This window comes from Eleutherodactylus coqui, chromosome 9 (assembly GCF_035609145.1).
Source record: "Eleutherodactylus coqui strain aEleCoq1 chromosome 9, aEleCoq1.hap1, whole genome shotgun sequence".
In the NCBI taxonomy this organism is placed as follows: domain Eukaryota; kingdom Metazoa; phylum Chordata; class Amphibia; order Anura; family Eleutherodactylidae; genus Eleutherodactylus; species Eleutherodactylus coqui.
The window spans coordinates 47,915,571-47,942,928 of NC_089845.1; the positions used below are offsets into that span (position 1 = coordinate 47,915,571).

Consider the following 27,358-nt stretch of genomic DNA (forward strand, 5'->3'; position numbering starts at 1 on the left):
TACCCATAGATGTACTTCAGTCAGCTCCGTTGCTTGTGTTTTGTAGACTTTCCTGTCTTCAGCTTTTTTACGCAAGAAGTTACTTCATGCCAGCTATATTACCTATAGGTGTCGCAGCAGTCACAACTGCACCCAGGGCACTAAGCCTGGAGGGCCCAGAGGTCACCCCACCACACTAGTACTGACAGGTCTGGGACCTTCAGATCTTTTATTCTTCCTCTTCACACAATGGGCCCCTGGCTCCTCTTCTTTTGTTCCTCTATCGTTCTCTGAGCAGGCAGCTGTACACCAGGGGCGCACCGTGTGACGTGACAGAGGATAAGAGATCGGAAGGCACCAGATAAACTGGGGACCCAAAGAGACTACTATTACTGTAGGGTGAGGAGTGACAAGGACATTAAGAGGGCCCATTATTAATACTTTGTGAGGGCACTAAAAGGAACCACAATTACAGTGGGACATTATTACATTTTTGGGTGCATTATTACATTTTTGGGTGGTATTTTTACTATGTGAGAATTAGGGGTACTATTACAGTGGGGCATTAAAGGGGGAATTTAAGTGTGTATGAGCGCAAAGTGGGCAGCTCTCACTTTGTGGGGGCATAAAGGTAAGCACTATTTTACTGTAAGGCTGTAAACAGGCAGTTGTTCACTTATGAACAGCTGCCTGCTTGCAGTGAATGGAGGCGGACTACCAGAGCTATCTCCCCCCCCCCCCCCCTCCCGTCTCCATTCTCTGAACGACTATCACTCCTGTGTGAAAGCACAGGTGTGATAGTCCGTGGGGCAGCTGTTGGGCGCTTATGTGCCTGACAGTCACCTTATGTTAGGGTGCCTTAAGCCTCTCATGTTATAATAGTTGTCTTATAGCTATGCCTACTCTGATAGATGGATTTTTTTTTTGGGCTGCTACCGTGAACTGAACCTTTGCACCAGGGTCCATCCATGCTCAACACAGAGCGCAGAACACATCGAACCTGCTAATCAGCACTGTGAGCCAGTACAAGATCCTACAGATTATAATGTAGACTTTAACACTCCAGTTCTATGCGTTTGCTCGTGTCCGACTCTTAGATGCTCTGTCGGCCGGTCCTCTCTAAGCTTCTCTGTTCTCCATGGACTTTACATTAGCTGTTTAAAAGCCCAAGCAGCCATGAAAGCTACAGATTGCTAAGGCATTTAGAGTCTTGTGTAGATTCACAACACCAAAAAAGGTTGCAGACCCGTTCTGCAAATACAGGGACCCCTTTCCCTTTAGGATGCCCACCTAAAACTGCACTCAAAAGGGGGTTCTTCTTAAAGTAAAGGTCCACCATACATAAGATATTAGGGAAGTCAAAGTATGTCACGGAAATATTTGGTACCGATGAGGGCTTGTCTTTATGAGAGTAATCACTGTAAGGTTGACACACAATATATACAAAACACATAATGCCTCTATGTACTAAAACCACTTTGATTCTATATTCGAAGGCTGAAATATAAATGTGTACACATACAATACAGCTTCATTGTGTAGGACAGGGACAGACAGGAATGGATCAAAAGGGATAATCTATGGAAACTCTGGACTAGGAAAGGCAGACACAGTCTATCAGGATAGACATTACCTGGGATATTCTCAATAACTGCCTTCTGGCAGGTGGGTTTTGGTTTAATTTTTGGTTTACTGTTTGCAGCATCGCTGTTGATGGGCAAAGCTGATAAAAATAGAGAAAGAAGCAGAAAAGAAATAAAAAGAAGAAAGAAAGTAACAGGAAAGTGTAGGTTACAGAGGTATGGTATCAGGAAGTGATTTGTCTGTGCATAGTCTGTTATTACGATTAATATTTTAAAAATGAAGTTCGGTGGCTACCGCCACGGCCCGGGCTGTAACTGGTGGCTACCGCCACGGCCCGGGCTGTAACTGGTGGCTACCGCCACGGCCCGGGCTGTAACTGGTGGCTACCGCCACGGCCCGGGCTGTAACTGGTGGCTACCGCCACGGCCCGGGCTGTAACTGGTGGCTACCGCCACGGCCCGGGCTGTAACTGGTGGCTACAACCAATGTCTATAATCATGACTGTGTTTACAGCCACGGCCATGTCTATAACTGGTGGCTACGGCCATAACCCATTATTAAACAACACTTTTGAGTGTTAAATGTTTTTCACAGTAGGATTTCCCAACTTCCTTACCAAAGCTCATTGTAGGTCCTGCAGCCGAGAGGCAACAGTATTTGCCATATGTTCTTTGTCTCATGAAATTAAGATATACCCTATGCAAAGTATAGGGGATAACTAGCTGATCGGTAGGGGTCCAGCTGCTCAGACACTGCCAATCAGGAGAACGGAGTTCTGGAACGTCCTTGAATGAATTGAGCAATGATCGCATATGAACACCACTGCTCCTCTTGTTTCAGTGGGACCGCCGAAGATAACCAAGTGGAAGCACTTAGCTACCTTTGGCGGTTCCACTGAAATGAATGGAGTGGTGGTATGCATGTGTGACTATCGCTGCATTCATTTGCAGAGTGTCTTGGTGACCTCTGCTTCTGTCTCCCTCTCCTCTCCATAGGCTTTTATGGATAGCATAAGTCAGCTCCTCCTTCACTTCCTGTTATCTGTCTCGACTTCATTTGACAACAGGCAGTGGACAGCAAGTTAGAAGGAAGGGAGACTCCTAGTGGTCAGCACTTGACAGGGATTTTTCAGCACAAAAAACATATTTTAGGTAAACCGAGTGATTTGTAGCTTTGCCAGTTATCCCAATGGCTATCCTATAAGCACAAGTTGTGTGAAAGGTTAGTGCTTATGTAATGTATACATGCTTACATGTGTGTGTGCAAGATAGAAAGGTAATAGAGTATTTTAATGGAACTTATCAAATATCAAGCAATACGCAAAGAAATATATATATATATTTATAATAAAAATGATCTTGACATTTCAGTTGTGTTGTTTTTCGTTATTCTCCTGGACATGTATAATAAACAACTGGCTGCCACCATTCTCCCTGGTGATGGGACATGTAGGATGAAAGCTGACCGTGTCAGACCCAACAGTGACACACGCTACTGACCAGAGGAATGGTAATAGCACAAACACTTAGAACAACAGTTATAAGATTTCAAGAAAAGGTTTTGTATATCTTAAAGTAAAAATTTGATTAGAATCTGGCAATATAGAGAATAACACAACATTCTTGGCATAAGGCTTACTTGCTGCAGGCCCTAGTGGTGCGAGTTGTATTCTCTGCCCTGCTGATCCAACCTCCTTCTTATGAAATGAAGGGATGTATCCTCCCGTTGTATTGTATGAAGGACCTACAAATCCTCCTAAATTTCCTGCAGAAAGCAGATGACAATAAAAACAAGAGTAATTTCCTTACCAGTCGCCACATACAGAACTATTCACAGCACGATAATCACTTTATCATAATTAATATAAAAACCTTTTTTTTCAATATTATTACACTAAAGGAGTGTCCTGTGATACATCACTAAGGAAGCTTGATGATCAGGGTCTCCTACTGTAGGTGTGGTGTAGCAGTAAATCTACGGGGGAATACTTGAAAGATGTTGAATAGAGATGAGCGAGCGTACTCGGTTCGGGTGTTTTTGCACTCCAGCACAGCTTTTTCCGAGTAACTGACTACTCGGACGAAAAGATTCGGGGGGTGCGGGGGGCGGCATGGTGGAGCGGGGGGTAGCAGTGGGGAACTCTCTCTCTCCCCCGCTCACCCCCGGCGCCCCCCAAATCTTTTCGTCTGAGTAGTCAGTTACTCGGAAAAAGCGCTGCTCGAGTGCAAAAACACCCGAACAGAGTACGTTCGCTCATCTCTAATGTTGAACAGTTCTAATATAAAGGAGGCTTCCCATCTTATAAAATGAAACATGTCACTAAGATATACCAACACATTATGACTGGATGGGTCTGGCCTCTGGGCCTCCCATGGGTCCTAAGAATGAAGTTGGTGCGGCGTTATGTAGCACTGTGTCCCCTTCTAAGTTAACCCTGCACAGCGGTGCTCTGGCCACTACGTAGTGGGTGGCCGGGGAACCACTGCTCAGAGAAACAGTGAATGGGATGCAACGCTACACCAGTTCCATATCCTAGTGCAATATTCTTGCCTTAGTGCATTACAAAATCATATCTTTTGTCGCCTCATGAGCCGACATACCTGCATTGTTCCTGTTAAAAGTAATTCCGCCGATTGGAGCAAGTGGTTTAGTGGATAATGCGCTTTCCCACGTAGAGAGATTTGCTTCCTTATTAGCAGATACGAGTCCTACATTCTTCGGGTTCATACCTTAATGTTGGTGGGGAAAAAAATGACATGTCACTGGGACAAGTGGTACTATCCAAGGAAAACTGTAAGTGGGTGAATAATATATTACTTAACCAGAATCCAAAGAACAACCCAAACGCTTCCCTAGAGAGTGGCAGATCTGGGGGGTAGGTGGTGGCACACATTCTTTGATGCTGGGATAAGTAAAGAAGCCTGCTGTAGCAGTAATTGGGAAGCCACAAACTAGTCCAACAACTAAGCTATGGCTTCCCTTCATGCCAATAACATAACTTCTTGAAGAAATAAAGCTGAGGCGTTTACACAATCCTAGTCCATTTCTCACGGAAACTCAGTAGCCAGAGAACAGACCCTGGCACCCCCTCTCCAGTCATTCACCAAGCTGAGTAGCGACCAGCTGTCTAACATAGAAGATCAGTATCGTATAAATACACAATCTAGGGAAAAGTGATGGAAAAAGACCTGGGGGACTAGTTGATTGTAGACTGAACTGGAGCAATCAATGCCAGTCAGCTGCTGCAAAAGCTAATAAAGTCTTGGGGTGCATTAAAAGAGGTATAGGGGCGAGGGACGAGAACATTATTCTCCCACTATATAAGGCACTTGTCAGGCCTCACATGGAATACTGCGCACAGTTCTGGTCACCGGTGCTCAGGAAAGATGTCACAGTGCTTGAGGGGATTCAAAGGAGGGCAACTAAACTAATACATGGAATGAAGGGACTGGAATACCCAGAGAGGCTATCAAAATTGGGATTATTCTGGAAAAAATACGGCTAAGGGGCGGCCAAATAAATGTATAAATACATGAGGGGACAATACAAGGATCTCTCCCATGATCTGTTTATACCCAGGACTGTGATGGTAACAAGAGGGCATCTTGAAGAAAGCAGGTTTCATCACCAACACAGTAGGGGGTTCTTTACTGTAAGAGCAATGAGACTGTGAAACTCTCTGCCAGAGGACGTGGTGATGGAAAAATTGGTAGAAGAGTTTAAGAGAGGACTAGATGTCTTTCTAGAGTGCTATGCTATTACAGGAAACAGACATTAAATAACCAGAGGGGTTGTTGATCCGGGTCTTGGAGTCAGGTTGGAACTTTCTAACATTGATCCAGGGATTGTTCTGACTGCCATTTTGGAGTTGGAAAGAATTTTTTCCCCCAAATGGGCTAATTGGCTTCTGCCTCATTGGGTTTTTTTTCTTCTTCTGGATCAACAAGGGCGGTGGGAAACGGGTTGACTAGATAGACATGGTCTCCTTTCAGCCTAACATACTATGTTACAATAATATCTTCAATATAGAATTTTTGTTTTTTTTTGCGCTGAAGGATATTCAGTAACTTCTGGAGAGCTGGGCCTAGAGAAGTTTTGTTCTTCTAGCGACATTATTAGAGCATTTTGTAACACTGAAGGATAGAGAAGCCGCACTGAAGAAAAGCTGACCCCAGAAGTTCTAAACATAAAACCCTCTCCACTATCAAGCAAGTCTAAATGGGATCCACTAAGTGAACTCTGGGTTTCCAAACTAGGCCGTTCTGATCCTGGCCATGTTGCCATGTGATGAGTTACCTGGTAGATATCTTGACTGTCTAAGATAGTGTTGCTTAGCAGATGTGGTTTGTCCGGAGTCCGCTCTTATCATACCCACATTTGATGGTCCTTTATTTAATTCTCCAGTGGAAACTGAATCTTTGAAACTGGAAAAAACATACATATTATGGGTGAGATTTATCACAACTGTCTAAGGGTATGTTAACACAGTTGAACTCAGCGCAGAATTTTCCTCATGAATTCTGCCAGAAAAACCGCATCTTTTTGTTGCAGATCCACACTCGGAATTTGCCCTGTCACAGGGCAAAATCCACGTGCAGAATTTCGATGCACAAAATAAAAAGAGGTGACGTCATTTCTTTTTAGTTCCTGGGTTGGAATTCCAAATGCAAATTTTGCTCAGTGACAGGCTTAAATGCGCATGCGGATCCACGCTAAAGTTCAATGGGAACTTGGCCTGCAATACCAAGCCTGGCCACTACTGTAAGAACGGAGCTGTCTGCTTCATGCAGAATTCAGTTCAGTACACAAGTGCACCGACCCGGCAAACAGCTGATTGGCAAGGGGCCCGGGCGACAGATCCCCGTTTAGTCTAGTACTGATGCCTTATCCTGCGGATAGGCCATCAATAGTTTACGACCAGGCAACCCCTTTACGTCCTGCCACAGGTGCACATGGTTTGACGAGTATTATGTGGAAGGACTGGACTGGACTGTCCTGCACAGAGGCCTGACCTCAACCCTATCGTAACACCATGTGGATGAAATTGGAACGCCAATGATAAGCCAGACCTTCTTGTCCTGACTAGAGATGAGCGAACACGTTCGGCTCCGCCCCTTTTTCGCCCGAACACCGAACTTTGCGAACACTTCAGTGTTCGGGCGAAAAAGTTCGGGGGCCGCCGTGGCAGCGCGGGGGGGTGCGGCGGGGAGTGGGGGGGAGAGGGAGAGAGAGAAGGCTCCCCCCTGTTCCCCGCTACTGCCGCCCGCGCCGCCGCGCATCTCCCCGCCCCCCGGCGGCACCCGGACACTTACGCGCGAACACTGCAGTGTTCGGCAAAGCCGGTGTCCGGGTGCGGATGTGTCCGTAACGGACACGTTCGCTCATCCCTAGTCCTGACATTAAAACGGTATGCAGTTAGCTCTTATGCTCCCCCTAGAGGTGGCTGTAGACAGCCAGCATGTTATACTTTAACTTTTGGAGTTTTGAGCCCTTTATCGGGATAGCAGAGTACTGACTGCTGTAAAGATATTTTAAGACATTCAATGGGAAAGAAACTTGCACTGAAAAGCAACATAATGATGAAAGGTTGAAATTGCATATACCTCTATAACTAGTCTCATACCACCAGACAAGAAATGGAAGGGCAATGATGTTAGACACGTTAGATCCCTGCAGTACTACTGACCAACTGCTAAACCTCTGCCCGCTGCACGACCACAGTGAGAAGGAGTTTGCATGAAGTGGTGACCGAGAATGCACAATGGCACTCCGTAAAAACTTTTTGGGAGTAACAGAAAACTCTGAACTTCCCCACTCTGGAGAGATGGAACCTTTCGGCCACAGCGATTCCCCGATTGGAGCAGGAAAACGGAATCCCCATCGCAGGTGTGAAACCACCTTTAGGTATTAAGTTAATTCAGTTCACGGTCATGACTTTAATAAGAACCTCACCCGTATAAAGAGTCGTCGTTCTTGTTCTCCTTGACTACAGTCATGCTTGGCTTCTTAGAAAATGAGATACCAAAGTCTGTATCAAATTCATCCCAGCTGTCTTTCATAACGGACTGGCCCCAGCGTCGTCTTCCATGTTTAAGATTAATGGCAGCATTCTGTGGCGCGTTCATTACGGGTTTCTATGTTATGAAGAAACAAGAAATGACTTTGGTTAGCTGGTACAATGGATCAAATAACAAGATGAGGGCATTACAGCAGGCGGATTATAGGTAACATACGAAACGGGAAATGGACAACGGCTGCGTATATACCTACAGCTACCACATAGCGCTATTGTCAGGTAAGTACACGAGAACACATTGCAGAAACAGAAGCCGAAATCCAAGCTCTGTTGTAATAATTGTGTGAGAACTGAACTATATATGGCCAATATTATATATATGTATGAATGAATTTCTGTCTGATCTCTATGCATGGACAAATGACTGGACCAATGAGCACCAAATATGCCGCTTCCGAAGGTCTTGGATCAGGTTCTAGGACCTACCGTTCGCAACCAATTCACAAAAAGTCGGAAATAAAAATTGCAATACAAAAACAACGGCCAAAGGACTGGACCAATCTGCACTAAAGTGGCCACATAGGTAAATCAGGCGATTTGGAAGGTTTTAGACTGGATTTCAGCTCTCTAGAACCTTCCGTTGCCAACAAATTCACAAAAAATTGGAATACAAACACAATGGCCAAACAAATGGACGAATCTGCACCAAAATGTCCACATGGGTAAATCAGGCGCTCCAGAAAGTTGTAGACTGGGTTTTAGCTCTTTAGGACCGACCATTCTCGACAAATTCACAAAAAAAAAATCAGAATACAAATGCTACGCTCCTGAACTCCTAGCATAATTGCGCTTAGGATGTGAGTGTTGATACCAAGAGAACGAGCGGCGACGCTGCAGCCTCTCATTGGCTGTAGTGGACCACTGACTTCCTGTGACATCATCTGTTACAGCAGGGCAGCAGCGCTGAATGCCTGGCAGCCACGGAGGGGTTAGTATAGTTCCCTTTATTATCCGAATACAGGTGGTCCTATTGAAGCGGGGTTTAACCCTTTCCAATCCACTGTCTGACGTCTAAAGACATTCTGATTGAAGGCTGCACAGCTTCCAATGTCAGAAGATGTCCGGCAGGGTATTCTTACTGTATATTACTGGCCGCTCTGTTGTCAAGGGCCTCTCCAGCATGTCCAATACCGCAATACTGGCTCTAGCCAGCAGACGGCGCTATTGTATAATGGCAGAAAAAGAAAATCCTCTAGGAAACCCTGAATCCAAACTTGGATTGCAAAGGGTTAATTAAAATGTAGTTGCGATGCAACGGGCGAAATGTCAAATTTTTGCGCATAACAACCCAGTAGTTTTACTTTACTCGCCATGATAAACTACTTTTTTTATGTTCATTATTTTAATTCACATCAGTAGCAAATAAAGTTTTTAACTACACACACAAACAGCTATGCGAAATAGATGCGTTTGAAGCTGGGGAATGCTGCCAGTGGCTTATATAAAGAACATTACGATAAACATACTTGTCAACATGTTGGAAGATTTCTGCACAATGATGCTTCCCTTTTGAAAGGGAACATAAATGTATGTCTTAAGCTGGTCATACACATGAGGTAAGCTATTAGTAAACCGGCATACTTGGTATGGCTGAGCATGCATGTTGCCAGACACCTCTAGCATCAGCTGGTCCCCCACAGATCAAAGGATCACATGTGCTGAAAGCTAATACAATCAGTTCCTCTTTCTGCTAACATCTGCCATTGTAGGACAGTAGAGGGACTCCTATACACAAAGAGATTGTTGGCCAATCCTGTCCAAAACTGTTGGTTTGGTTGACCTGACTTAAGTGTATGAGCAGCTTTACACTAATGGTGCGATAAAATATTCATTGTTGATCTATGTCTATAATATAAGAGCTCATTCCCAAAACAAGTTCACTTGCAGAAAAGGAGTTACATTCACAGACACTTGGCTTGTAAGCTACTCTAACAAATGGAGAAAGAATCATTTCAGAAATGAATTTCGTGTAGCAGAGAAAAGACAACGCTATCTGTTGTGAAAACGAGTCCACATTCTGATGAAATAATAAGTACTATGTTCCTCGGTTTAGATTAATGATTGCATATTATTAGAAAACAAGGTTAAAGGCTATGAAAACCTTTGTACAGGAAAAATCAATACACACATACGGTATCTTAGTCCCTGCAGAGAAAAATTATGCACTTATATGTTTAGTTTTTTTGCATTAAGTTTTCCTTATCATGCATTTAAAAAGCCTCATACAGATTTGTAGGATCTCCTACATTCAAATTACTGGCTTCCGGTGTTCCCAGCACTAATCAGCTGATTTTTCTAATGAATGCACACAAGCTCAGCTCCCCCTCCCCTCTCCTCTTTCAGAGGCTGTGTAGCATAGCCGTGCCCACTCAATACTACACAGCTATCCCTTCATCTACTCATTCTCTCTCTGAGCAACTGCTGGTCCCCTTTCCCCTCACTGTTCATAAAAGCTCCTGATCTCCTCTACTATCCCCCAAAACTGCCATACAGCCCGCTGTAATACCGTAGTTGTTTTCTCTGCTCTCTGTCATCCTGACCTGACAGGGGAGCATGCTAGGGGAGAAGCTGAGAAACAACCTGTCATTTTACTCTGACTGACGGAATTTGCTAACATTTCAGTCCTTCAGTCTGCAGTACCTTGGGAAACAATACAAGCATAAAAATTAAACAATCAGAAATCGTTAATCAAAAACAATTACAAAAATTCTTCACTTCCAAAAAATACATTGATTTTAAAAAGTGCAAAGGTGTACATAGCCTTAAATATACATGGCACTGACAACTTACTGATCAGTTTTGAGACACTAACCAGGGTAGGTGAAAATGTATTCCTTGGTTCTGAATAATGGTTACATATTTTACCCCCACAAAACAAGTTCAATCCTCGGACTTGCCTTATTCCGGTTAAAATTGGAACTTTTAGCGCTCAATAATACAAAATCTTGACTTTGCAGGGTGTGTATTTGCAGTCTACAGAGACCCACATACAGTAATATGTACTACTACTAATCGTGCACAGCACAGAATACACATGGGATGCTTTCACAATGGCGTTAGGGTCAGTTCAGGGTTTCCCGTCTCTCTGCTTTACTTTTGGAAGAAACTGAGATCAAACTGAAAAAAAAACGGTATTTTCCCCCAATAATTTCAATGGAGTTTTTAAAAAATGGAAAGTCTTCCATCAGGTTTTTGTCTTTTTTTGGATGGAAAAATATTGCAGTCTGCGGCGTAATTATTCTGTCCAAAAAAATGGAAACCTGACAGAATGGAAGCTTTTCCGTTTGCTTTCCATATTTTTGAAACACCATTGAAATCAATGGGGGGGAAAAAAACATGCCTTTTTTTTCAATTTGATTTCAGTTTGTCTCCTCCAGAAACAGAGCAGACAGACAGAAACTCTTAACTGTCCCTAACGCAGGTGTTAAAGCAGAACTGACCCTAACGCAGGTGTGAAAGCAGAACTGACCCTAACGCAGGTGTGAAAGCAGCCACAGATTTGTCATTACAGTTTTTTGTTCTTCTGTAAACTCTGCAAAATGGACTGAACTGGTTTTGGGAACGAGCTCTTGAACTATCGTGAGTCAATAATCACATTCCACCAAAGTCACTTACTGGAGAAATGGTTTTGCTGATGTTGGGAAGTCCTGCTTGGGGCATTTTAGACAGCGGCTGGTTGTTAGCGGTGTTTTGTGGCAGCTGTATTTGCTGCAGCGGTCTGTGAAAGGCAGGTGAGTCGCTTGGTAATATCTTCTCTGGTGCTTCAGCTGGAGGAGAGGATTTCTTCTTCATCTCCAATAATGGCTGTGGTCCATTGGATTGCATTGGTTTATCGGAGAGCTTTTTCTGATCCGCTTGCGCTGGAGGTCCTAGTGCTTGTCCAACTTGAAAATAAGGGTATCTCAAAGCCTTGATGAGCAAACAAAAGAATGACAAACTTCCTTTTATTTCTATCCATTATTCAAACCTTTCTATGGGGGTTTATTTCCCGTACGCTACAATATCAATGGATTTTTGGAGTTCTTAGAAAAATAGACTAAAATAACAACCTTACAATGAAATAATAAATAAATGGATTGCATGTTTAATAGAAAGAAGTAAAATAGATGCATGCAAAAAGCTTCCAAAAAGGTCAGTCTACCTAAAAATGAATGTGAAAAGTAGACACACAATGTGCTTTCTCACACCATTGCTCAGTCTACAAGATGTTTTTGCATTACAGCTGTTAGGGTGCTCTTAGACAGAACGATCATCGTTCAAACGAGCGAACAATAATCGTTCGGTCTAAACGTGAGCCAATGACTAAACGAGAATCGGCTCGTCTAAATTAGACCCTTACTCTCCTCCCGATTCCGCCTGGCAGATGGCTGGGCTTTTTGAGTTAGTAAAGAGGTGGCACTAAACATTAGTTGTCTCCTATGCAGACAATGGGAGGGGGAAGCGTCTTCTACAGCTGTTGCCTTTCAGCCAGACACAGGCTTCTGAGATGACTGATCTCCTGAGACTTTATATATTTCTCAGTTTTGATAGCAAAAAAGGGAAGAATTTCTGGGATTTTTTTTTCACAATTTTTCTTTTGTGCATTTTCTATGTTGAATGTTAAACAACCCGGTCCAGACCAGGTACCACAGTTCGAAATATAAAAGTCTTGTTTCATACCAATATGGCCACAGATGTGATAAACCAAATCAGATTCCATGTGGTTACTACACTTCTAACAGTGTTCAGCTAGCTCATACTGAGCTCCACTGCACCTATCCAGCATACATGGGCCTAAGTGGTTGGTCCAAATAAGTTAAAACAAAAAAATAAATAAATAAAGGGTACTTACTTACCCATCCTCAGCACCCATGCTCCAGCTCCGCAGCCCCACGATTATCCCGGTGTCTGTTGACAGCGGAAATCATGTGACCACCACCTGCCAATCAGAGGCTGCAGTGTCATCGCCCAATCTCCTGGCATATACGCTCATATCCTGGACAACGTGATGCCACGAGTTTCGAATGGTAATGCTATGGTCTCTGAATGGAAGGCAGCAGTCACATGACGTCCGCTGTCAGCAGACACCAGGAGAATTGCCGGGCTGTATCACGGGTGCTGAGGATGAGTAAGAACACCTTGTTTTATTGTGTTAACTGATTTGGACATAATTGTAAAATGCCAACATGTAACTGGCCCATCCCTTTAATCTATAACAGAAAAACAGCGCCAGCAGGGAGTCTGAAAGCTAGCAATATTTCTCAACATGCTGAGCCACTCTTCTTCTAAATACCAACTGCTTCAACAGCATGGATCTAAGGAATCGCAATACATATGTTTAGAACAGAATTTTCATAAAACGAAATACAAAGTGGCAGCTCCGTACCTGACTGGCTGTGGGACGTTTCTTGGGATCCCATTGCAGCATGTCTCTCATAAAAGTTATTGCTTCATCACTCGCATTTGGGATGAGAGTTTTCAAGTTTATAGGTACACATTGAGGGAAGCGGAAATTCATGGCAGCTGCAAGCTGGTAACCTTCAGACCAATCGCTCTAGGGTGCAAGAAGAATGAGTTATCTAAAAGGCTTGCATCATATATGGTCATTTTGTAGCTTTTATGTTTGCTTAAAAGAGTATTCCGATCTCAGACCCGGGATAGGCAGACACCAATGCTGAGAACAAGGGTGTCCCTTCCCGCTTGGTGGCCATGCACGTGCGCAGCTCTCTCATTACACTTCTGTGGAAGTTACGATACAGCCAAGCACACTGGGGAACCCCAATCTTTACACGGATGTCCTGTTGATATGCCATGAATTTCTTAGATATAAATGTGTAGAAACATAACATATGGCCTAGACATTACATCTGTAGGGCATTCAGCTATATTATGTTGTCCATTGACTCCTGTTGCAAAAATAATGCATGCCACATCATATTTTGGATTCTTCTGTGGGATGTTTACACTTTTCATTAAAAAAGGTATGCTGACGCGTACTGGCTGGGTGTATGCAACAAAGGACACTCTGTTGGAACTCGTCGGGTCCAGAGAAGCCTTAGGACACACTTAGCCTATCCATATAAACAGCCTGAAGAGCCAATTAGTGTATATATGTCCACTGCTCAGAACCCAAAAGAAGCCATCAGGCAGTCACGTGCTGTTCATTGTGCATGTGACCACTCAGCCAATCACAGGCTTCAGCTGGGAATTTTCCATTACTGCTGAAGCCTGTGATTGGATGAGCAGTCAAGTTTCGAATGTATAGCACTTGACCGCCCTCCTGCTCTTCTTGGTACCGGGGCTTCAGCCCTGGACAGGGTATTACTGTAGCAGGTGAGTATGTGATATTTCTTTACTTTATACATTTCTTAGAAACTAAAACTTTTTTTTAAGTCTCAGAAAACCCTTTTAATATAGTGGTTTCCCCATTCAAGAGCTCTTTAATATGGATTTAGTATGTAGCCTAAGTATGGCCATGTACTGATGACATAAGGCTGGAATCACAATTGCAGTTTTCAATTTAGCCTAACCTGGTAATGGCTCCAAAGAGAATGGAAACTGTAAGGCCGGTGACACATCACCGTATTTTGACTGCATTTTTGCGTCCGTAATACAGACATGACATGTACCGGCCTGACCGCGGGTCTCTTGTCACAACCTCTGAGCATCATAGGAATCTATGATGCTTGTATTTCGGGTCAGGAGAACTGTGGTCGGGCCAGCACAAACATTTGCATTACAGATGCAAAAACAGTCAAAATATGGTGGTGTGTCACCGGCCTTAGTATGTATTTAAATGCAGTGGTTGAGGTGCATTAAACTGCATTAAAAAATTCCACATGTGGTCTTGTCACGGTTATAGGATTACCGTATAACTGCATGCGGTTTTGCATCAGTTCTAATTGCACCTCAACCATCCAATATGAATGCAGCCTAAACGAAAGACTGACAGTTCTCTCTTTTGTATCCACTTCTATTTGGCTCAAACTATTACATCAGGAAGTACTACAAAAACTGCATGTGTGATTCCAGCATTACGGCTAATGCCCATCAATCACTGTAGTATCTAAAGACCCATTTACACGTACCGATTATCTCTCAAAATTCGTTCAAATGACTGAAAAGCAGCGATAAATGTTACGTGTAAACGTGGGCATCGTACACTTTTCGTCTGAACAATGATTTTAAGGTGAACTTAAAATCCATCGTTCAGCCACAGAGAGATAAAGTATCTCTCAACAGACTGCATGCTGTGTTCTCCATGGGAGCTGGGAGATTACATTGTATACTGCCTAGGGCCCCAATGAGAACAATACAGCTGTGTGCACAGCTGGGCGTGTGATTAGTCATATGCTGAGCTCTGCAAACAGCTCAGGGAGGCCCATTTTCATGCAAATGAAAATGATAAAGTGTTAATGGACATTTGTGTCCATTAACATTTTATGCAAAAAGATCGCTAAAACTTTCAATCTTTTGAAAGATTATCTTTGTGTGTAAATAGCCTTTAGTCTACAATTAGTGCAACATTGCCTGCACACGGACCCAACAATAATAAATGGTTCAATTCATATAAACATTTTTCTCATACGGCTCTGTGAATTCGCCTTTACTGACAATAGAAGGAAATATACAATGCATTTGGAAAGTCTTCACGTCCTTTCACTTTTTTACATTTTGTTATGTTGTGGCATTGTGCAAATTAAAAACAAAAAGTTTTTCCCCATCGTTCTGCAATCAATACCCCATAATGACAAAATGAAAACAGATGGTTAGAAATCTTTGTAAATTAAAAACTAACATTTTGCATTGACATGAGTATACAGATCCTTTGGTATGACACTTGAAAATTTAGCTCTAGGGGCCTCCCATTTCTCTTGATCAAGATGTTTCTACACCTTGAATGGAGTCACCTGTGAGAAGTTCAGTTGATTGGTCATAATTTTAAAATACTACACCGCTGTCTATATAAGGTCTCACAGCTCACAATGCATATCAGAGCCAAAACCAAGCCATGAGGAGGAAATAACTGCCTGTAGAGCTCAGAGATTGGATTGTGTGGAGGCTCAGATCTGGAGAAGATTACAAAAAAATGTTCTGCTGCACTGAAAGTTCCTAAGAGCCTAGTGGCCTCGATAATTCTTCATAGAAATAGTTTGGCACAACCAGGACTCTTCCTACAGCTGCCAACCCACTAAACTAAATCATCAGGGGAGAAGAGCCTTGGTAAAAGAGATGACCAAGAACCTAATGGTCGCTTTGTCTGAGCTCCAAAGATCCCGTGTGCAGATGGGAGAAACTTGCAGGTCAACCATCACTTCAGCCTCCACCAATCTGGGCTTTATAGTAAAGTGGCCAGAAAGAAGCCTCTCCTCAGAAAGCATCACACTGTGGGAGTGCTGGTCAGCAGCTGGGACAGGGAGACCGGTCAGGGTTGATGAAAAGCTGAATGCAGCAAAGTACAGAGATATTCTTAATAAAAACCCAATCCAGAGCGCAACGGACCTCGGCTGGGCAGAACGTTCACCTTCCAACAAGGCAATGACCCTAAGCACACAGCCAGGACAATACAAGTGGCTAAGGGACAACTCTGTGAATGTCCTTGAGTGGCCCAGCCAGAGCCCTAACTTGTACCCAATGGAACATCTCTAGAGAGACCTGAAAATGTCTGTCCCTGATAGGGCTTGAGAGGATCTGCAGAGAAGAATGGCAGAAAATCCCCAAATCCAAGTGGGCAAACCTTGTAGCACCGGACCCGAGAAAACTGGAGGCTGTAATCCCTGCCAAAGCTGCTTCAACTAATACGGAGTACAGGGTGTGAGCACTTATGTCAATGCAAAATGTTAGTTTTTCATTAAAAAAATAGAAAGATTTCTAACATGCTGTTTTCCCTTTGTCATTATGGGGTATTGAGTGCAGAATGATGGAGGAAAACTTGATTTTTTTTTTATTTCCACAAAACCACAACATAACAAAATGTAAAAAAAGTGAAAGGGTCTAAATGCATTGTATTCTACAGACATCAAGTTACATGATAAGTAAATTAAAGTATCTATGTAGTTACTCAACATATTAAAGGAGTTGATTTATTAAGACAACTCCTGTCCGTATGCTCAGTCAGAGTATATCAATATTGTAAAGGCCCAGAAGCCCCCCCTTGGGGCAGAATGGAAAGTCACTCCATATGGCTTCCATTCTTGTATTATGTGGATGCCAGTAATCTGAATGGCGAAAATAGAATACCACGCTTCCAAATGCCTGGCTGGCAGCCGCCTGCTCTGGCAAGATTATCTGTTTTGCAGTGCTGCCAGGATCACGATCCAGGACAATCAGCTGATCACCTCTGGTGGCCATGTTTCTAAAGGGGCTGTCTCTAATGAGACAATCTCTTTAACCCCTTTGAGTCTGCAATTGGTATATTTAAGTCATCAGTTTATTGGCTAATTACTTTTGACTGAGCACAACAATTCTGTGGATCAAGCTGTCCTGCGATCCGCTGACCTTCCTAATGTGACGAAGAAGGAAAATAATTATATGTTTGTTACTAAAATGGCAAAAATGGTGCCCAATGTAAAAACTAGGTTCTCAAAATTAAAAGTGATCCCTTTTCTCCCACCTATAAAAAGAAACAGCCTAAAATTAAAAAAAAGCAAAGCTCCTCACCATCCAGAGCGGGAGCAGATTTATCATACACTATGGATAAAATAGATGACCTATAAGCATGCCACTGTCCAATGCCACAACGTGCTATATGAGGGATAAAAAGCTGAAGGCAGAGCGCCTCTCTGTCCGGCTAAAAACCACATGAAAGGAGTCTGGTAGAGAGAATACTCATGCATGAAAGATAAACTGGTGCTCCGGCCCAAGGATGCTATGTCATGGACCTGGAGGAATGTGGTGAGGTGCCAAGGGGTTATCTCTAGTAGACTTATTGTGCAAGCTCAAGCAGAAAGAAGATGTTGTGAAGTCAAGAAGTAAAACAAACTTTCCCTTAACCCTTTGCAATCCAATTTTGGATTCAGGTTTTCCTAGGGGTTTGTCTCTTTCCGCCATTTTACAATGGTGCCATCTGCTGGCTAGGGCCAGTACTGCAGTATGTGACATGCCAGAGAGGCCCCTGACAACAGAGTGGCCAGAAATATACAGTAAGAATACCCTGCCGGACGTCTTCCGACATTGGAGCTGCACAGGCTTCAATCAGAATGACTTCAGACGTCAGATAGTGGATTGGAAAGGGTTAAGAAAACCAGCAGTATGACACGTTAAAAATGACTTCCTCAGATTTGCTGGGGAAGCGGTGTGCAGCCCTGGTGTTGCAGGAGTGCTTGGCTGAAGCACAGGATTTAGAAGTCTGTCAAGTCTGACGACAGATGAAAATTAGGGACCCCAGGCACTGCTTATAGAAGAAGAATAGTCCAAGAAGGCGAGAGCAAGGTTGATTCATTCAAGCACAGCCACATGTTTCAGTGTCTGAATCACGCCTTCATCATCTGAGTAGTCTGATGAAGATGTCCGTCTAGTGCTGAAACATGTAATTGTGCCTGGGCCTTGTTCTTCATCTTCTCCGACCATTATTCCACTACTATCAGCAATGCCTAGGATCCCTTGTTTTCTGCTGACCTCCGACCAGCACTGACAGCGGGAGATTCCCTGGACTTGCTCAGCTTTCTTTTGGGGGGTAGAAGAGGTAAATACCGATTCTTTTGTTATTGTATAACACGCCCAGCCATTTAAAAAAAACTCTCATACTCAGACAACCCCTTTAATGACCCTTGGTCTTGAATAGGTTAAGCCGATATCAGCTGTGATGTTAAACCATCGGCAGCTTATGTTTTGTTATTATATTCATTTAATGATAAAACAAAATAAACCCACTTACCTTTTTGGGTGTACCGAGAACCTGGCAAATTTTGAAGATTTCATCCACCTCACTTGTACCTGGGAAAAGTGGTCTAAGTGTATACAACTCGGCCATAATGCTGCCCACCGCCCATATGTCTATCGGAGAGCTGTACATCAAGGACCTCAGTAACACTTCAGGGGCTCTGTACCTGGAAAAAACAAAGTCTATGACATTCGCCATACATCAGCACACGGCGTGCCGCAGCTCTGTGATATGAGGTTACTGTAGGTGCACACCTACTCAGAATACTGTGGATTTTCCATGTGGATCTGAACAAATCTCATCCACACGCTGCAAACTTTTTCCACAAGGAAATTGACCTGCGCTCCAGAATTTAAAATCCGCAGAATGTGAATTTCCTATTGCAGATTTTCAATGTAGAGTACTGTTCTTTCAATATAAAGGGATCAAATCTACCAATCTGCCATGTGTATGCCTATACTAACAATGCCACAGGCATGAGCCCCTAATGGGGTATTCCCATCTCAGCTTTTCATAGCCGAGATGGGAAACCACTTCCATGGCTACCGACCTACGGAAAAAACTGTTTCCATAACTCATTGAAGTCAATGGCAGCTATGGAAACAAATGTAGCAAAGCACAATTTGCTGTTTCCATAACTCCCATTCAATTCAATGAGAGCTACGGAAACAGCGCTGCCCTAAGCTGTCAGCTCTTTCCGACAGGTGGTCAGAACAGAGAGGCCAGGTTTTCCGATCTTGGCCATGAAAAGCCAAGATGGTAATACCCCTTTAAGCAAATACAAGATTTACAGTAGCACAGCTAAACAGACTAATGTAAATGTGGATTCCGTACTCTTTTTTTATGTTTGCAGTAGAGTCTATGAATGATTGCAATAAACAGTAACAAAGTATGTTAGACCGAAAAACCACGTGTCCATCCAGTTCAGCCTATTACCCCCAAATGTTGATGAAGAAGAACGCAACACAAAAAAACTATCAGGTAGAAACCAATATTCCCCATTTAAGGAAAAAAATCCCTTCCCAATCTGCAATCAGAATAATCCCCAAATCAACAACCCTTCTGAAGTAATTATTGACTACAACATATAATATTGTATCACTCAAGAAAGTCATCCAGGCCCTTCTTGTAGTCTGTTATCAAGTTCTCCATCACCACAGTCTTAGGCAGAGAGTTCCATAGTCTCACTGCTCTTACAGTAAAGAACCCCTTCTATGTTGTGTAGAAACCTTCTTTCCTCTAGATGTAGAGGGCGCCCCCTGGTTGCAGTCACAGTCCTGGGTATTAATAGATATATTTATACATAGTTATTAGGTCGTTTCTCAGCCATCTTTTTTCTCAACTAAATAACCCCAATTTTGATAACCTCTCTGTGAATTGTAGTCCGCTGATTCCGTTTATTACTTTAGTTTCCCACCTTTGTACCCACTCAGGCTCTGATATGTCCTTTTTGAGTACCGGTGCCCAAAACTGTCCACAATATTCCATGTGTGGTCTGACCAAGAGGAACAACAATGTTCTTGTCATGTCCCCCTATACCTCTTTTGATGCACCCCATGATCGTCTTTACCTTGGCAGGAGCTGTCTGACACTGGTTTACAGTCAACTAAAACCCCCAAGTCCTTCTCCATGTCAGTGTTCACCAGTGGTTTCCCATTTAGTGTGTAATGGTGACATATATTTCCGCTGCCCATGTGCAGAACCTCACATTTATCAGTGTTAAACCTCATTTGCCACTTTGAAGTAAAGTATGTAGAACATACCACCGAGTAGAAACATAATCTGTATAGGGTGGTTGAGATCGCAGCTCCCGAACCAATCCAAAATCAGCAATCTTTACCAGCTCAGGACCCATGCAAAGGAGGTTTTCTGGCTTCATATCTCGATGAAAAAACCCTAATTTAGGTTTAGGAGAAAGATGTCAGTTACATCATTTTACGTCTAGAATCAGTGGATAATAAATTAGATATACGGATCAGTGACAATATGAAGTGTTATATAGTACAGCTATCAGCGATAAACGTATGGGCACTCAGGAGAGAATACATTTTCCATAGGCAAAGCAAAATATCGGGTCAAAATATGGGAAATTACATTAAAAGACTACAGTGCTTTAATAAAAGTACTTACTGCTGCTTAAGCAGGTTTTATGGTAACAGATTTTTTTTTAACATGGGGTAAAACATCGGGGGACATTTTTGCTCAAAATATGAAGACATGAGGTCCCTGAGGGGTTTATGTTTAACCCTTTCTAATCCAGTGTCAATGTCGGGCGAGGTCTGACTCGTCTTTCTAACACTATGCAGGACAGAGCTCCGACAATCACATTTAACCCTTTCCAATCCACTGTCTGACATCTGAAGACATCCTGATTGAAGGCTGCACAGCTTCAATGTTGGAAGACGTCCGGCAGGGTATTCTTACTGTATATTACTGGCCACTCTGTTGTCGGGAGCCTCTCCAGCATGTCCTATACCGCAGTACTGGCTCTAGCCAGCAGATGGCGCCATTGTATAATGGCAGAAAGAGAAATACCCCTAGAAAACCCTGAATCCCAAAATTGGATTGCAAAGGGTTAATGTTCAAAAAATTGCTAATAAAATAATCATGACAGCTCATTTTTATGTGTTTATGTTGAATAGTTCCAAGGAATATACAATGCCCTTTCCCACCAAAATAAATACGAGCTGGGGAGTGTGCGAGTGGCAGGGAAATTGAATTGGAAAGGGTTAAAGAAGATGGTCTGTATAAAATGGATGAGGGGGATAAAGAAGTTACATTTCTGAAGCTCTATAGATATATGAATGTATCATGCCACCTGTGCAGCTGTGGCCCCCTGAGGTCAGCAATCACATTTTTAGTGTATGTAACATTCATCACATAAATGGGGAAGGTGCTGACTGTACAAGACAGACCGGCAGGATGAGGCAGGCGGTAGGATGTATAATGGTACAGTTTATATTGGTTTGTAAAATCAACCATTATGATAGTTGGGCAAATAAAGCAAAAGCAGGGTGCCAATAAAAAAAGCTTACCATGCTTGTGTATAAAGGCTAACCCAGAAAGCACCTGAAACATAATGTTCCTTATTTCATTCTCAGTAAACATCTTATTCTCCCTGGCAGGATGCAGAAGAAGGAAAGCAAAGAAAACAGAACAAAGAGAAATGGAAAGAAAAGAGGATTTAATTCAAGGACACTTGATACCATTTCCATGTTGTGTCTCCAGATTCACGAATACATGTGGGTGTGTGAGATGATGAGCATGGAGTACAGATCATGATATACTCTCAGTGGCTCCTATATTACATACACTTGTAGTATTGAGTATGAGCTCAATGTCATTGTCATGTGGATTCAGTAAAATGCTAGGAACATACAGTATAGAGCACACGTCAGACACAAGGCCCACAGGTCGAATTCAACCCGCCACCTCATTTTATGTCACCCGCTGGTCATGCATTAAACTTTAAAGGGCTTAACAAGGCAGCTCCCGCCAGGATACACTGAGGTCGGAGCATAAGCGCTGCTCTGATCCCTGTGTAGCGGCCGGCGCTCATAATTGTAGGGATCACTTACTACTGTGGCCAGTATGGTGGTTACTATTACTACTGGGACCACAATGGGGGTCATTATTACTACTGGGGCCACTATTACTGCTGGGGCCACTATAGGGGATCACTAACACTACTGGGGCCACTATAGGGGATCACTAACACTACTGGGGCCACTATAGGGGATCACTAACACTACTGGGGCCACTATAGGGGATCACTAACACTACTGGGGCCACTATAGGGGATCACTAACACTACTGGGGCCACTATAGGGGATCACTTTCACTACTGGGGCCACTATGGGGATCACTATCACTACTGGGGTCACTATGGGGATCACTATCACTACTGGGGCCACTATGGGGATCACTATCACTACTGGGGCCACTATGGGGATCACTATCACTACTGGGGCCACTATGGGGATCACTATCACTACTGGGGCCACTATAGGGATCACTATCACAACTGGGGCCACTATCGGGATCACTAACACTCCTGGGGCCACTATGGGGATCACTAACACTCCTGGGGCCACTATAGGGATCACCATCACTCCTGGGGCCATTATGGGGATCACTATCACTACTGGGGCCACTATAGAGATCACTATCACTACTGGGGAAACTATGGGGGCACTGTTAGTACTGTGGCCACTATAGGAGTCATTATTACTACTGTGGCCACTATAGGAGTCATTATTACTACTGAGGCCACTATGGGGGTCACTATTAGGCCTCGTTCATACGGGCATAAGCACATTTTGGTCGTAAAAATACATTGCTATTTGCGCACGCAAAAAGGAATGCAGACAAGCTCATTGAAATGGTGCGCAAATACGCAGTGAATACACAGGTTTGCTATGCATTTGCGCCCGCCCATTCACTTCAATGGTATATTGCAATGCGTAATGTGCATTAAAATAGATGATGCCGCGTATTTTTTCCTGTGACTGCACATCGTGTGAAAATATACACTCATGTCAATGAACCCATTAAAATCAATAGGTTCTATTCATTGCAAATTAGGTGCGCAAAAATTGCACATGTAATACACTGCGCAAATATGCTCATGTGAATGAACCCTTACTATATTTACAAATAATTACAAATCGGCCATTTGAAGGCAACCATAAAGCTGATGTGGCCATCAGTGAATATAGGTTTGACACCCCTGGTATAGAGGTTCTGTTATGTTACATGATAGCACTGCACTGTTACTGCACATACATGGCAGGTCTCTACAAACTGAAGACTGTGCAGGCCATTGGATTACACTGAACTCACCATATTTGTGCAGCCAGCTATTACAATTGGTCTCTTTTCATAAAAGGTAGACTGTGGACAGTGGCAGCAACAATACTCAGGCTCTGATTACATATATGTGAAATGCGTCATTGTACAGATTGCCTAGGCAATCTATAGAAGGCTAGAAATGGAATGTCACAGTATGAAATAATGAATATCTCACACATATCCTAGGCATTCTATGCAATGCCAAAAGGCGAACCGGTAAAGTATAAAATACTCCCGCCAGCAGTGGAATGGACAGCCTCCTTGTCTCCCAAGACACCCCTTTTTTTCCATACATGAAAAGATATGATTTCACCCGTTGCACTGTTAACCCCTATCATCTTCTTCTTCACATTTCCCACAATTCAAACCCCATCATGAGCTTCCAATGTCCCCCCATCAGCACCCGTCATCTTCTTCCAATGTCCCCACAATCAACCCCTGTCATCTTTTTCCAATGTCCCACAATCCAAACACCATCATAATCTTCCAATGTCCCCACAATCAACCCCCATCATCTTCCTCCAATATGCCACAATCCAACCCCCATCATCTTCTTCCAATGTCCCACAATCCAACTCCCATCATTTTCTTCTAGTGTTCCACGATCCAACTCCCATCATCTTCTTCCAATGTCCCCACAATCAATCCCTGTCATCTTCTTCCAATGTCCCACAATCCAAACACCATCATCTTCTTCCAATGTCCCCACAAATCAACCCCCATCATCTTCCTCCAATATGCCACAATCCAACCCCCATCATCTTCTTCCAATGTCCCACAATCCAACTCCCATCATTTTCTTCTAGTGTTCCACGATCCAACTCCCATCATCTTCTTCCAATGTCCCCACAATCAGCACCCGTCATCTTCCTCCAATGTTCCACAATCCAACCCCTATCATCTTCTTCCAATGTCCCAAAATCCAACTCCCATCATCTTCTTCTAATGTCCCACGATCCAACTCCCATCATCTTCTTCCAATGTCCCCACAATCAACCCCTATCATCTTCTTCCAATGTCCCCACAATCAACCCCTATCATCTTCTTCCAATGTCCCCACAATCAACCCCTATCATCTTCTTCCAATGTCCCCACAATCAACCCCTATCATCTTCTTCCAATGTCCCCACAATCAACCCTTATCATCTTCTTCCAATGTCCCCACAATCAACCCCTATCATCTTCTTCCATTGTCCCACAATCCAAACACCATCATCTTTTTCCAATGTTCTATGATCCAACTCCCATTTTCTTCTAATGTCCCACAATCCAACCCCTATCATCTTCCAATAACACACAGTTCAGACTCCAGAGACCACAGCTTCTGCAGACTGGCTCCATGCAAAGCTGAACAGGTCTGGCTCTCTGCGTGACACTGTCGCCCCATGGTGTTGGGATGCAGGCCCTTTTCGGCTCCTTTTACTTAGTGCCTTATGCACCGCCACCCATCTGCCTACACAGGAACTTGTGTCTCCGGTGGTGCGGCATCCATTGCCGGGGCATGTTAGGCCAGGAGTCATGACACATCCAGCTCCTCACCTTTCCAAGCCACCACTGCTTCAAAAATCTGACTTACTTAACCGGAAGAAGAGAGGAACAGAGGGCTGTGGAGCCCTGAAGGACTTGAAGACACAGGCACCGCACACCACTAGTTCAATACATATTTTTTCCTGTACTCGTACATTAATTTTGTATTTCTTTCCATAAAGACTATTCCATGACTCTCTTCATACTCTGCCTAAATAACACCTGTTGTGCTGTATAAAGCCTAGGTATTCTATGCTATGCCTAGGAAAGTGGATAACATCTTTAAATAAAACACACATTTTGCCTAAAAACCTATTGATTGCCTAGCAAATCTTTACTTTGCTTTTCACACAATGCCTGTAACATATACCGTATATTCCATCAACACCGAAGTAGCACAGGGTAGCATGGATCCATGACTTCATGTCGTCTACAGCACGTTCTGACCCTATTATCTGCATGATACAGCAGAAATTGAGATGTGTAACATAACGCAACATTTTTGAAATCTTCTACTGCCTAGCTTTTATCACTCTTTGCCCCTATAGCCTTTTTCTTTTGCTCCTCATCTAAACAGTTCAAGACTCTTGATTGGATGAAATTGTATAGGCCACCGGATGTTGTAGTTTATGGTTGGCTAGCTGAAACCATGTGACTATTATCAAAAGTTGTGAATGAACCAAGGACAGTATGATTCTTGATAAGGTCTTTAGTTTCGATTGATGGTATTATGTGACCGCTAGCTGTAATCTATGATTGATTAACATGAATCAAGTGACCAATACTGCAAGTTATGAATAGAGAGACTGCAAGTTGTAGTCCATTATTCACTACGGTAGATCAGGTGACTATGATGATGACCGGGAATAGCCCGGGAATGAGTGATTGCGATTAGCTGGTTATTTTATGAAAGGAGGATATGGAGGCCCTGGTAGTATACAAACCTGCAATGTCTTATTTATATGTTTATTGTATTCATTATTTTGTTAATGATGATTTAGGGTGGTGTATAAATATTGTTTCCATGGATGGATGAGATATGATCCAGAAGAAGCAAGTGAAACTGAAGTTGGGTTGAAGTGGTCGCCAAGTGGATTTTACTCATTATATGCTTTATGGAAAATGCTCGTTTGTGAGTAGGTTAAAAGGACCAGTTTTTATTTTTCCTCACCCAAAGGCTTTTTCACTGTACTATGTATGTTCCAGAAGAAGTGATAGCAGTTTGGAAGTAGAGTGGGTATACTCATGTAACTTAAACACGGAATGACTGGCATTTTTCTACTGGGACATAATGGAAAAGTTGCCTTTCAGCTGAGATATCATCTGAGGTTTTTCCGGTTGAGAATAATCCGCACCATATGGTTGTAGCCCATCTATTTAAAGGGGATATCTGGGGCTTTTATATTGATGACCTATCCTTAGTACAGCTTTCAAATCAGTGGGGTGCAACTCCCAGCCCCCACGCAGATCAGCAGTTTGATGATGCTTGGGACACTTGAGCAAGCGTTGTGGCCTCTTCTTCAATCTATGAAGTCATGTTCATTGGTCATATGGCCTTTCTGTGGCTCAGTAACATTCAATTGAATGGCACTGAGCTGCAATACCTGCAGTGTATGGTGCTGCTCCTAATATACAATGCAGACGCCACAGTGATCGCCCAAGTGCCATGGCCCCTTCAAACAGTTGATTGGCCAGGGTATTGGGAATCTGACCCCCACCGTTTTGCTATTCATGATCTGTCCTAAGGAAAGGTCATCAATATTTAAGTCCTAGATAACCGCTAAAAGGAGGTCAGCAGTTTCTGAAATACTTATCTACTCCATATAAAGTCACTTGGATGATATTTTTCTGTTCTAGTATTGGCTTTGACAATAGCTTAACGTCTGGATCATATCTTCATGTATTTATCTACTCTACTACATTATTGGTTGATTAGATATTTGCATTATTGGGCAGGTATATGTAATAAAGTGTGTATATGGCTTATGTGTGCATATTCTGCATTTATCAAAATGGTATCATGGATCCGCTTTGAAAGCTGAAGCATGCAAAAAGAAAGGATTGTGGAAACCGCAAATAGAAAGAGAAATGATATCTGGATGTTGTATGTTATGTATCCTTACATATAAATGGGTTTTCTTGGAGCACATAAAATTCAATGAGATAGATGAGCACTAGAGATGAGCGAGCATACTCGCTAAGGACAATTACTCGAGCGAGCATTGTCCTTAGCGAGTATCTCCCCGCTCGGAAGAAAAGGTTCGGGTGCCGGTGCGGGTGAGCGGTGAGTTGCGGGAGTGAGCAGGGGGGAGCGGGGGGGGGGGGGGGGGGGGCAGAGAGGGAGAGAGAGATCTTTCCTCCGTTCCCCCCTGCTCTCCCCCGTCGCTCTCCGCCGGCACCCGAATCTTTTCTTCCGAGAGGCAGGTACTCGCTAAAGACAATGCTCGATCGAGTAATTGTCCTTAGTGAATATGCTCGCT

At 43.2% G+C, this 27,358-nt stretch overlaps 1 protein-coding gene across 3 annotated transcripts in view; it reads right to left on the reverse strand.

Annotated features, from left to right (window-relative positions):
- The window catches only part of MAK (male germ cell associated kinase), a 49,290-nt gene that overhangs the window by 1,289 nt on the left and 20,643 nt on the right, over positions 1 to 27,358 (reverse strand). For 2 of the 3 annotated variants that reach the window (XM_066579358.1, XM_066579359.1), the window contains exons 6-13: positions 20,264 to 20,396; positions 18,495 to 18,666; positions 13,005 to 13,172; positions 11,255 to 11,548; positions 7,516 to 7,697; positions 5,860 to 5,987; positions 4,164 to 4,292; positions 3,202 to 3,327 (exon numbers count right to left, since the gene is read on the reverse strand). In XM_066579358.1, the coding sequence (XP_066435455.1) occupies positions 3,202 to 3,327; positions 4,164 to 4,292; positions 5,860 to 5,987; positions 7,516 to 7,697; positions 11,255 to 11,548; positions 13,005 to 13,172; positions 18,495 to 18,666; positions 20,264 to 20,396 (1,332 nt within the window). Of the gene's footprint in view, positions 1 to 1,612; positions 1,703 to 3,201; positions 3,328 to 4,163; positions 4,293 to 5,859; positions 5,988 to 7,515; positions 7,698 to 11,254; positions 11,549 to 13,004; positions 13,173 to 18,494; positions 18,667 to 20,263; positions 20,397 to 27,358 lie in introns of all 3 variants that reach the window. The other variant, XM_066579360.1, reaches the window with a different exon arrangement.